The sequence below is a fragment of the Anastrepha ludens genome, chromosome 2 (assembly GCF_028408465.1).
Source record: "Anastrepha ludens isolate Willacy chromosome 2, idAnaLude1.1, whole genome shotgun sequence".
Taxonomy (NCBI): domain Eukaryota; kingdom Metazoa; phylum Arthropoda; class Insecta; order Diptera; family Tephritidae; genus Anastrepha; species Anastrepha ludens.
This window is the reverse complement of record NC_071498.1, coordinates 162,726,429-162,738,990: the sequence shown is the minus strand read 5'-3', so window position 1 is coordinate 162,738,990 and position 12,562 is coordinate 162,726,429. Positions and strand designations below refer to the sequence as shown.

Genomic DNA, 12,562 nt, shown 5'->3' with positions numbered 1-12,562 from the left:
GTCATAGGAACATACGGGGTAATGAGACAGCGGATGAGCTAACAAGAAATGGTTCGACACTAGAAATAGCAGAGGCGACTCAACACCATAAAAGCATCCATTGCTTCACACTATCATGCCTCAGCCGAAAGAAGATGGAAGCAACTAACTACATGTATTACAACAAAAAACACATTTCCGTCTTACAAAATCCATAGGACGAATGATCTAAATATTATATTAGGATGCTCTCGGCCAAACATCTCACGCATTTCTGCAACCCCTACAGGCCATGGGAAAGTAGGGCATCATACAGCCAGACTCAACCTACACTTCAATCCTATCTGCGGAAGCTGTCCACTACTTATGTGAATGTCCAGGGCTAGCTAGGGCACGACTTCGCTCCTTTGGTAAGCCTTTCTTGCAGCAAATTAATGAGATCTCAGACAAAAAAAAACATCATCCTACGAGGACGGTGCTAGTAAAACGGTGCTAGTCACTAATTGGGATTATTTCAGTGGAAATACTCAACCACTTCAACAACAAGGATTACCGACGCCGTCTGTCAATCCCATCCAAAACCACATCGCCAAAGTTATTTCGAATGGTCGAACTCTTTGTTTCGACAGTTGCGCTTCATTTTTCGTCTCTTTGTATACAGGGTTTGAATGAAAAGTAATGAGCGTTCCCGCGCGGAGGCGATCAACCGAATCGGCTGGTGTGGGAAAATGATCGTTGGACCTTCCCCTTCCACTAGAAACCGGTCCAAGTTCGCTGGCAACAGCGGTGCAGTCAACATCGCTCCGCGCGTGAAAACTGTTTTAAAAGTGTGTTAGGATTTTGCAGTGGCGAACATGCAGCGATCGTTGGAGCAACGTTACTCGATCAAATTTTGCCTAAAGCCAAACAATTTGTACATCCAGGAAGCACTGTAAACGCGGCATTTTACAAAGAAGTGCTCCTTCGGCTGAAAAACCGCGACGCCCGGGTTCGGCCCGACCTCGTCAACAATTGGGCCCTTCATCACGACAATGCGCAGGCGCACACCGCCTTCCTCTGCACCTCTGCATTGGCCAAGATGGGGGTTCCGGTGCTTCCCCACCCTCCCAACAGCCCAGACCTGTCACCTCCGGACATCTTCTTGTTCCCGCGTCTGAAAAGAAAGCTGAAGGGGAGGCGTTTCGACTCCATCGAGGCGATCCGAAAGGACCGCTACCAGCGGTGTATTGACGCTCAAGGGTCCTATTTTGAAGAATATTAGTTGTACAAGCCAAAAGCTTTAATAAAACTGCTTAAAAAAATAAGGCTCATTACTTTTCAATCAAACCTTGTACTACAGATGTCTGCTTCACAAGTGTCAACATTGTGCTATTTGCAACAATTAAAAATCCATCGATAGAGTGAGTAATTTTGCCTCACCTAAGTAAAAATAGTTTACCCAACCACTTATGCTAGCCATTTTGGGCCTCGATTCTGTTCCAAACATCATTATGGGAATAAAGCTATAAATCCCTAGAAAGAATGGGTGTAAAAATATAACACAATTGAAAGCCACAGACTACTTTGAGACACCCTTTGCAAACTCGAGCTAAGCACAACATGGATTTTTTAAAATCTAAAGCGTAATTATAGTTTTGTGGTGAGCAACATTAAAACTTCTAACCGTAGGGGAAAATTGCAGTCAGCAGTCGAAAGATTAATCTCGAATTAAAATATAAATAAATTCATTTAATAGTAGCGCGTCCTTGCAACCAAAGTGCGCTTCGTCATATAATCAGTAGGTATTCCGTAGCCGGAGCCACAACAAGTGAGCAAAATGACGTTCAATCTAAAATCGATTTTAATTATTTGTGCTGCTTTATTTGGTCTAAGCACAGCGCAAACGGCATTTGCTACCGAAAATAGTGCGCACAGCCAAGTGCAATTCTACAAAGATTTTCTATTGAAAGTGCACGACGAAGAAAAGTTCGAGAGCTGCCTGATTTTCGGAGTTATTCAAAGAAGTGAAATTCTAGCGACGCTGCTCCAAATCGTCATCGAGGATTTACAAAAACCCATCTTATTGCAAAACTCGAATTCAACATACAAAATCGCAAATGTGTTTAACAACGACGTGCTCGTCATCGCGCAGATCGAGGACACCGAAACGGATTTGCAAGCGCTGGCCGACAGCCTGGATCACATGCGACAGAAGCGTATAATTTTCATTTGCGCTACACTTGAAACGGCTGCAATGACCAAAGAATTCTTGCTAAATCTCTTTCATGATTGTGAAGCGAAAAAGATGCTTAATGTTTTGGCTATTTTTGGTGATTTTCCGACAACGCAATCCTTTCACAGCTACAGCATCTTCCCCGCCTTTCAACTGGAGCAAAAAACGTTTAACGAAAACAGTGTGCGAATATTTCCCCATCGCATGCGAAACCTACTTGGATATAGTCTACGCACTCTACCCGATCTGATATTCCCGAATACCTTTGCGTTCGAGCAGGATGGTCATGTGCAGGTTGGCGGTTTTATGCAAAAGCTCTTGGCCATATTTGCGGAAAGCATAAACGCTACGCTGTTGTTTCCGCTGCCTGTGCGTGTGAATGAATTTCGTGTCCCACAAGAATTACTCAGTCTTTTACGCAACGATAGTTTGGATATACCGACTACACACATATATTTGGAAGGCGAAACGCAGTTCGAAGAGGCATCTTATCCTTACGATATCGGAGAACTTTGCGTTATGGCGCCAATTTTGTGGTACCACTCCTTTTCAAGTTTTATCGAAGTCTACTTTAGTGCTACATATATTGCGACGAGTGTGCTGGTCTACTGTGCCATGATGGGTTTATTCTACTTGAGTCAACGGTTGCAAAAAATACGCGTAAGTGGCTCCACTCTTCGTAAAAGGAAACGGCAAACCACTGTTGATGTGAAGCCGGCGGCTAATTTGCGTCCTTTGGTTACTTTTCGAATTTTGGTCTTTCTGACAATGCTTTGGTCTTCATGCGTTCTGACTAGTTTCTTGGCGAATTTAAATAGTTTTTTAACCAAACCAGCCAGAATGCCCAGCTTAAGGAGTTGGAATGATTTTGAGAATATTGGCCAGAAGCTTATGACTTCTACTGATGCTTATAAGTATATTTTGTCGTTGTGTGATGAGTCGTGCAAAAATATGGAAAAGTCTCTGGTATTTTCCGAGTCCTTTCTGGATGTTCGCAACCACGTTCAAAATCTCAATACCAAATATGCCTATTTTATACGATCACTTTTGTGGCAATATACCGCTTTGAAAATGAAGAGGTTGAATTGGCCCATTTTCTATTACACCGAGTTGTGCTTGAGAAGGCCGATTTTTGACTGCTTTCCACTGCATTCGAACTCAGTTTTTAAAGATGCACTGAATTTGTTTCTTCTGAGGTTCCTGGATCATGGTTTGCGCAGTTATTGGCTCGATGCAACTTATATGGAACTCATAAGACTGAAGCAGTTTGATGGCCGCACTATAAGTCAACAGCTGGAACGGCCGCTGGATATGGATTATATGTCATTTGTGTGGCCAATATTGGGTTGCGCTTGGTTGCTGGCTGCTGTTACGTTCGCTTGTGAGTTAGTCATTGGGCATTGGTCGGCAGTGATTCGAAAGCGAAACAATTGAAGAAAAAAGAACAATGAAAAAAATTTCTGAATACTGATACAAAATTGAAACAAGCAAAATCTCTATTTGTTGTTAGTAAAAAACCACTCACAAATACTTAAAATTTTTGGTCAAATAAATAGCACATGAATGTTGTTTAATAAAATTTGTTGTTGTTGAAATTGAAATTGAGTTTTGAAAAAGGCGAGCCAAGAAGCACTGAGAGAATGGTAAGTCCTAAAACACTCAGGTTGAAAAGCTCATTGACATAAAGAAAGAAATAGGATATAATAGAGACAGATACCCCCCTCGACTCATGGGGAATGGGATATAAGGTTGTTATGAGGACCCTTAAGAATTCAAGAGGACCACAGAGACAGAGACACGGACAGAGACAGAGACAGGCACAGAGACAGAGACAGAGACACGGACAGAGACAGGCACAGAGACAGAGACAGAGACAGAGACAGAGACAGAGACAAAGACAGAGACAGAGACAGAGACAGAGACAGAGACAGAGACAGAGACAAAGACAGAGACAGAGACAGAGACAGAGACAGAGACAGAGACAGAGACAGAGACAGAGACAGAGACAGAGACAGAGACAGAGACAGAGACAGAGACAGATACAGAGACAGAGACAGAGACAGAGACAGATACAGATATAGAGACAGAGACAGAGACAGAGACAAAGATCTTGCTTTGGAAATATCCTCCAATTTCAGAGAACGAAAATTATCCATTCTCATTAGACCGAAATCCATAATTTGTGACCTTGCTCTAGCAAAGGCAGGACACTCAGTGCCATCCGCCTCCTTCAAGCAAGATAGGCAAGTCGGGATCTCAATGATTCCATTGGTGGTCATATACTGACCCATGGGCTGTGTACTGTTATATATTAATATTGAACATAATCCGAACATCTTTTCAATCAAGTTTTAGAAGAAAGTTCGACAGTTTGCTTTTTGGGCTTGTCACAAAACAGTTTGTATAGATCGGACGTGGCCAGGTTCGAATCTTCATGCCGTTCGGAGTCGGCTTAAAACTGTAGGTCCCTCCATTTACGAAACAACACCAAGACGCACATTATAAATAGGAGAAGGAGCTTGGTTAAAAATCCAAAAAAATGGTGTAAGTGCCAGCCAGTCGGACAAGAGAAGGTTTTAGTTCGGGTTAAAGTCCCACACTGACGGCCGCCATGGCTGTATAGGCTTTCGACGTTGTCCTCCTACTAAAAAAACTCAAAGGTGGCTGAGAGGAGCTCCCTTCTGAAACAGTTATATCTGGTATACATGGTTTAGTCTCTCAGAAGTTGATGTTTTTCCCAGATAACGAGTGCCGCATGGCATTCAGCCTTCAAAGAAAGCAAAATTGCGACAACAAAAACATTTTTCAATATGGACTTGCAAAGAGCAGGACCAGTTATTTTGAAATAATTGCACACAACGGCAAAAACAACATAGGCTACAACAACAGCAAATGTTAGTGAAAGGCTTAGAAAAGGCAGGCGTCAAGCGTTGGGCGATTAAGGCGAAGTTGAATTGATTTGCTGCGCTCAAAAGTCGGAAACAAAAACTTGCAACAACTTTGGCAAGAAAAAAAGAAAGTCAAGCTCGTAAATAAAACAATCATTATAATAACCTAGAAAATTGCATTCATGGACAACGGGCATTTGCGCTCAAATGACTAGCAGTGGGTGCGCATGCGCAAGCAAAAACGCTTGCACAGAGTCCAGCGCAGCTGAGTGTCTATAAGTTTGGGCGAACACTTCAGTTTTGGGGCAACCATATTGAATCATGCCCCCGTGCACATCCGTACATGCGCCGTGATATATTTTTATGACTGGAATTTAGGTTAAATTAGAGCAGATAAATTTTCGTTAATGTTTGGAATTTTGCAGCCAAACTGCGCGACGAACTGCATAGTCCGTGCTGAGTATGAGTGGAGTGCTAGCAGCACAAACACACGCACACACGTGCAAGTGTAAGTGCCTAGATGTAGTTGGATATCTTTAGTTTGGCGTGTGCGAACTCTCAAATCAAGCTCAAATGACCGCAGGCAGTAAAGCAATTGTATGCAGCTGGCTGGCTGGCTGGCTGGCTGGCCGTCCGACTGGCAAGGCTGGTTGGCAAGGCCCACTGAAGGCGTACTGGTGCAGGAGGAGGAGTATGGCGGAAGCAATTGGGCGCAGCTGGGTGCAATAAAAGCTGAAATTTCATTGATTTGTTCCGAGTTTGAATTTTATAATTCTAGACGTGATATTTTCTCATATTTCTTTTATTTTTCGCTTTCTTCTTCATTTTTCATGCTCATTTGATCACTTTGTTTGTTGTGTTTTGCTGTATGAGGATTCTAGATTTCGTATGCTTTGTATGCGATTATGATATCTGACTGCGGTTTTGCGTTCTTGTATTCATATTTGTGTATTTATGTGCATACATCTTTGTCTATGTATGTATAAGGTGGTGCAAAAGTAATCATTTTGAATAACAATTTTATTAAATAAAAAAAAATTGACCTTTATGCGCTCAATTGCTTGTCTGGAGATATTTAGTTCTTCTCCTTCTTGATTGGCCCGAGTTTAACAAAGCGCGTCAACCGTGTCTTTCTCGTGTTAACCGACGCCAGTTCGACACACCAAGTGAAGCCAAGTCATTCTCCACCTGATTCAACGCAGAGGAGGCTTGCCATTTGCTCTGCTACCACCAGCTGGTTCCGCTTCGAGTACTTTCAGAGCCGAGACGTTTGTATCCATTCGGACGAGATGACCCAGCCAACGTAGGCACTGGATCTTTATTCGCTGCGCTATGTCTATGTCGTCGTAAAGCTCATACAGCTCATCGTTCCATCGACTGCGATATTCGCCGCTGCCAACGTGTAAAGGTCCCAAAATCTTGAGCAGAAGTTTTCTCTCAAACATTCCGAAGGACGCCTCCCAGGATGGTGAACATCAACTAGCTCATCGAGAGAGGAACAAAACTAACTGTCCATTTCACGGGTTTTAAATATATTTTTAAGGTTACCACATCTGTGATTAACATTTTTATCAAATTTTTACCGTCATTGCTCGACAACTGTAAAAAGTAAATCTACCTCTGTACGTGGTTGCGATTTTTCAGAATTTTAGAAAGGATTTGAACTCACAACAACGAGTTTGTATTAAGTTTTCCGTTAAAAATAGATGCAATGGTACGAAGACATTAGAAATGTTGGGGAATTGTTTCGGTAAATACTAAAGATACTCTAAAGAAACCAGCCTTTGTCGAGTGGTATGAACGCTTCAAAAAAGATTGTGAGTCCATCGTGGAGGACGAACGATAAGGCAGGCCGTCGACATCGAAAATTTATGATAACATCAATAAAGCAGCCGCTCTTGCAGTTTTGGAGAGGAAAGTACTTTGCAAAATTTTTGGCCCTGTTTACTTAGATGACGGTTACCGCATTCGAATGAACCACAAGCTGTACGAGCTTTACGGAGATATTTACACAGCCAAATGAGTGAGTGGCTGGGTCATGACATTTGTATTAAAATTTGCAAAAATTTTTAATCAGAATTTTCCGAACATTTTTAAGTATACATTTTTATTGCCCATTAAATTTTGAAACTTAAAGTGTTGCAGCCATATACTTCTACATACAAAAACACTTAATGTTTTGAGTTTTTTTAAATTTGCTTTGATTTTAAATTTGGCAAAAAAACAAAAGTGTTAGTTATTTCTGAACTCATAAAAATTTATTCAACCCAAATTACCCTTATATATGTATCTTTTGAGGTATGTACGTTTTGCAGTTTTTCTAATTTTAATTTACTGTGAAACTATCAACGTTTTATAGATGGTTTTAGTAACCTGAAACTCCACTGAAAGAAGATATAGGTCCTACATACACATAAAAGTCCCTTCCTTAAGTTAACAGTGGTTTGATTCGATGGAGTCGTCGGGCTAGGCCTGAGGTGTTGAGCAGTCTCTTAGCTTCCTCATTCACGTGCTTTTGAAGCCTGAGGGATTGAGCTTCTGCTTGTTTTTTAATTTCTTAAGCGACTGTAAGGATCTTGAGGTCACGATGAATATCCTTATTGAGAGTCGTTGAAGTATATTTATATTACTTTGACGTAGGTTTTGACACAGGCTTTATAATTTGTTTATATATAGATATTTTGTTATATATGCATAGCTTTGATTTTCGACCAATTAGCCATTTTATTTTTATTATCTTCAGATGGATTTCATGCCGTTTAAGTTTTATATGCTGCTTCCTTCGAATCATCGAGCGTTATGCCAAGTTATTTTGCAGTGTTTTCATGTGGTATTACGACATCTAGCCGTATTATTGGATACTGATTCACTTTTTTGTTGGTGAAGTTTACATTAACTGACTTGGCATTCCTCAATTTTATGCGCCAAGTCTTCGACCATTCTTCAATAGCATTTTTTTGCAATTTAAAGTTTGGCTGCAGCTTTTTTAGCACTTTTTCCTATTGCTAGGATGGCAGTGTCGTCGGCAAAAGGGGCGATCAAGCTATTCGGCGGTATCGGCAAGTCTCTGGTATATAACGGGTGATTTTTTAGCTATTATCTTTTTAAACAGTTGGTTTAAACAGCTGACGCACTTTTCGGGTTTTGTTTCACTGTCAAACATCTTCAGCTTGGTCTATAATTTAACCATGAATCGTCTTACAAACGAACAACGCTTGTAAATCATTGAATTTTATTGTAAAAATGCGCGTTCTGTTCAGTTTAATCGATCCACTGAAGCGGCTATTCGAGCTATTGTGACTAAATTTAGAACCAAATTTACATTATTGGACATCAAACCACAAACGCGCTTACGTAGAGTGCGAACTGGCCACACAGCACGCATAACAATGGACTTGTTGAGAGGCGAGTTCGGTGAACATTTTATTTCACGTTCGGGACCTGTCAATTGGCCACCCAGATCGTGCGATATAACGCTTTTAGGCTATGTTAAAGCTCATGTCTATTCAGACAAGCCTGTTTCAATTAACGCATTGGAAGACAAAAATAAAGCATTTATATGCGAGATACCGGCCGAAACATTGGAAAGAGTATGCCAAAATTGGACTAAGCGGATGGACCATTTGAAGCGCAGTCGCGGTGAACATTTGCATGAAATAATCTTCAAACATTAAATTATATGGACTGTACTATCGATTTACATAAAAATGTCATGCATTCTTCTGAATTTTACGTGTGTTTTTTTGAAAAACTTTCCTATAGCTCTTAAAAAATCAGAAAATTTAGAAAAGTCTTTTGCGGAAAATTTACCTTAAATGATTCACAACTGATTGAGGTTCTCTATGGAGAAAATGACCATTGAGATAAACTCTTGCGTTTTATTAAATATGCCTGTAGATACAGAGATTATTTCATAAAAGAGTTTAACAGGTTTTAAAAACCGAAAACTGGATAAGTGTTTTGCACGAAAAATAAATCGACAGGCGTCATTGTCGTTAAATTATTTTAAATTTTCCTCTGCTTCTTCATAATTGGCGCGATAACCACTTACGCAATTTTGGCCGAGTTTAACAAAGCGCGCCAGTTTTAAATTTTAATTGTCAAAAATCAGCGGAAGTCTTGAGCCATACTAGCCACATACCCACAATTTTTCGATGAAAATTTGCTAATTTTTTGTTAATTTTTTACAAAGTTTGTAACTTGGATGCAAACTGTTTTTGTAAGAGAATCAACTCTATTTTCATTAAAAAAAATTTTGGGTTGAGAATAAATTAATAGCGTTTTTATAGTTTCTTTTATTTTAGAAGGATTTGTTTGCTGTTTGGCAAAGGTTAAGTACCCATTCGATAGAACTTTTTCTGCTCTACTAAACTAAGTTAACTGTATTTTTGAGTTATTTAATTTTCTATTAGTTTTGAGGCTTACAAATGGAGTACCTAGGATGCAAAGGTCAATATTTTCGATCCCTGCTCTTCTTCGCTTTTCATCGAGGTGAAACAGCTGCCGAACCAGCCCGGCACATTTGCGACATGTATGGAGAAGGTGTCATAGGCGAGTCTGTAGCACGGAAATGGTTTGAAAAATTCAAAAGTTATGACTTTGGCATACGATGACACGTCCCACAGCGGAAGGCCTTCTAAATACGATGAAGAACGTCTCAAATCACTTTTATAGGAGGACGGTTGCCAAACCAGTCGTAAATTGGCGGAAAAAATGAATTGTGATATTTTCAATAATATCATTCAATGGGATTTGCCGAAAAATTGGGAGCCTGGTTGCCTCACGTAGAAGCAAAAGTCGCTTAAGAAAGTCACTTTCGAATTGCTTCTCAGCATCTTGCCCGCCATCGATAAACACGCGGTCAGTAAAAGCGCTTTTTGTACCGAATCGTTACGAGAGATGAGAAATGGTGCCTATACATCAATATGAAAGAAAGAAAGAAAGGAGTGGGTAGTTTCAGGAGATACGCCAAAGTCGAGAGTCAAGCCGGATCTTCATCCAAAGATCATTCTGATTTGTGTTTGGTGGGTGCACTATATGGTGCACTGGGATATGCTTGAGAAGAATGGCACGGTCAACAAGGAGCTCTACATTGCCCAGCGACACCGCGTGAAAGAGGCTATTCGACTAAAAAGTCCTGATTGACATGGTTAAACCTTACTCCTTCCCGACAACGCTGGGCCCCATGTTGCACAAGTCGTCAAAGCCGCACTCCAAGAGCTCGAATGTGAGGTCCTTCAGCATCCGCTGTACTCTCCGGGCCTTGCACCGACCGACTACCATTATTTCCGCTCCCTGTGAAACCATACGAAGGTCGTTGCCTTCTTTCATACGAGGGGTGCCTTTTATATTTCGGGATTTGGCAACCCTGGTGTTGCAATCTGGCAACTGACAGCTGTATCGCAAAGTTTGAAAATTTTTGGCTTTTACGTACTCAGAACGTTTTGAAATACCAGCGCTATTTGTGTTGTTTACAGTAACTTAAAAGATTCATCTCGGTCGAAAAATGGAATTAATCGTGAACATTTTCGTGCGATTATTTTTTTCAACTTTCGTCGTGGATTAACTCAGCCACATTGCATGGATGAACTTAATTCATTTTTTTGGCGATGAAGCTCCATCAAGGACCAGTATTTATCGATGGTATGGTGAATTCAATCGTGGTCGTAGTTCACTCCAAGACGAATTTCGTGAAGATCGTCCAAAATCAGTTGTTGTTCCGAAAACCATTGATGCTGTGCGTGAACTGATATTGCAAGATCGCCATGTGACCTATCGTGAGATTGAGACAATCTTAGGCATTAGTGGGACCAGCATATATTCAATATTGCATAAACATTTGACTGTCAAAAAAAATTTGTTCGCGTTGGATCCTACACAATTTGTCAATCGCTCAAAAAAAGGCTCGAAGGAAATGCTCAAAAATACGATCGGGGGCTGCGAAACACCGTGTACGAGCCCGAAAGTAAACGGCAGTCGGCTGTATGCGTGTTTCAAGATGAGCCAAATCCAACAAAAGTTGTTCGCTTGTTTTTTCGGAAAAACTGGACATGTCGCAACCGTACCACTAGAACAACGTAGAACAGTAAATTCTGAGTGGTACACTACCATTTGTTTGCCAGTTGTCTTCCAAGAAATTAGGAAAACCAATAGGCAAAGACGGATCACTCTTCACCAGGACAAGGCGAGCTCTCACACATCGGCTCAAACAACTGCATTTTTGAGCACTCAAAACATCGAATTAATGGGTTATCCGCCGTATAGTCCTGACTTGGCACCGAATGAGTTCTTTTTATTCCCGTACGTAAAAAACAAACTGAGAGGTCAACGTTTTTCGACACCTGAAGAAGCGGTTGCGGCATTCAGAATGCATGTTTTGGAGGTACCTCATTCAGAGGGACAAAAGTGCTTCGACAATTAGTTCAAACGCATGCAAAAGTGTATAGATCTTCATGGAGAATATTTTGAAAAACAATAAAGTGATTTTCGATTATTAAAATTTTGTTTTTGTTCTCTAATCCCGAAATATAAAAGGCACCTCTCGTATAACAAATAGGTCCTTAAAACTGGCTCAACAACTTCTTTGACAACAGACCAAGCGATTTTTGGTGCAACGGCATCAACTAATTGGTCGAGAGGTGGGAGAGATTCTAAACAGCAACGTCGAATATATATTTGATTAACTTCTTGATATAATTATTGGTTTTCGTGTAAACAAAAGACTTCGGTGAACCGCCATATTAAAATTAAAATTAATTGAGAAATAATTAATTGTCACAACTCGTCGATAAGACCCTGTGATGTAGTTATTTAACGCAGCGTATGTGGATAAAAATAAACGAAACAAACCTTGTCAGTATAACTTTTTCTGCATTTATTCATAGTTATGGCAACAGCCTGCGCGAATATAAAAATTCTTGCTGAATACTCCAACATATGTCGCACCAAACCATGAACCGCAAAACTATCCAACTAACCAACTACCCAAACTATCGAAACTCCGCAACTCACTTCGATTTCCTAGGCAACTTCTTCTTATTCACTTTACGTTCCACAGCTCTCAGCTACGTTGGGGGCTCTCTGTTTTGGTCGGCATGCAGTCAAGTGCAAGCAAAAACTCTACACACCATTTCTCCAAAACCACTGTGCGCATGTGTGAACAACAGTAACATTGCGGCTCTTCAGGCAACACAACATCCCAACATCGCCACGCAACAAAACAGGCAAAAATATTTTTCGCTTATAAGATTTTAATAAGTCCCACTAAAGGAATTCCATTTCTGCGATTTGGCGCTTTCAAACCAAATTTTCCGTCGCACACAACTAATGTGGCCAACACATTTGTTGTTAGCGATTCGGGTTGTAGGTTGCATGTTGCAACACGTGTACGGTCTCAATTTGTTTGGCAATGAATGCGTAAACAACCGGTTTGTGCTCTGATGTGACGCCGGTTGTTCGGTGTTATTGGCTGAAAGAAATGACA

The 12,562-nt window shown here is 40.7% G+C and overlaps 1 protein-coding gene across 1 annotated transcript; it reads left to right on the top strand.

Annotated features, from left to right (window-relative positions):
* The first annotated feature begins 1,795 nt into the window (after nucleotides 1-1,795).
* On the top strand, nucleotides 1,796-3,625 carry LOC128855541 (uncharacterized). The gene has a single exon (XM_054090530.1). It carries the CDS (start codon nucleotides 1,796-1,798, stop codon nucleotides 3,623-3,625), a length of 1,830 nt encoding a protein of 609 aa, XP_053946505.1.
* Nucleotides 3,626-12,562: the final 8,937 nt, after the last annotated feature.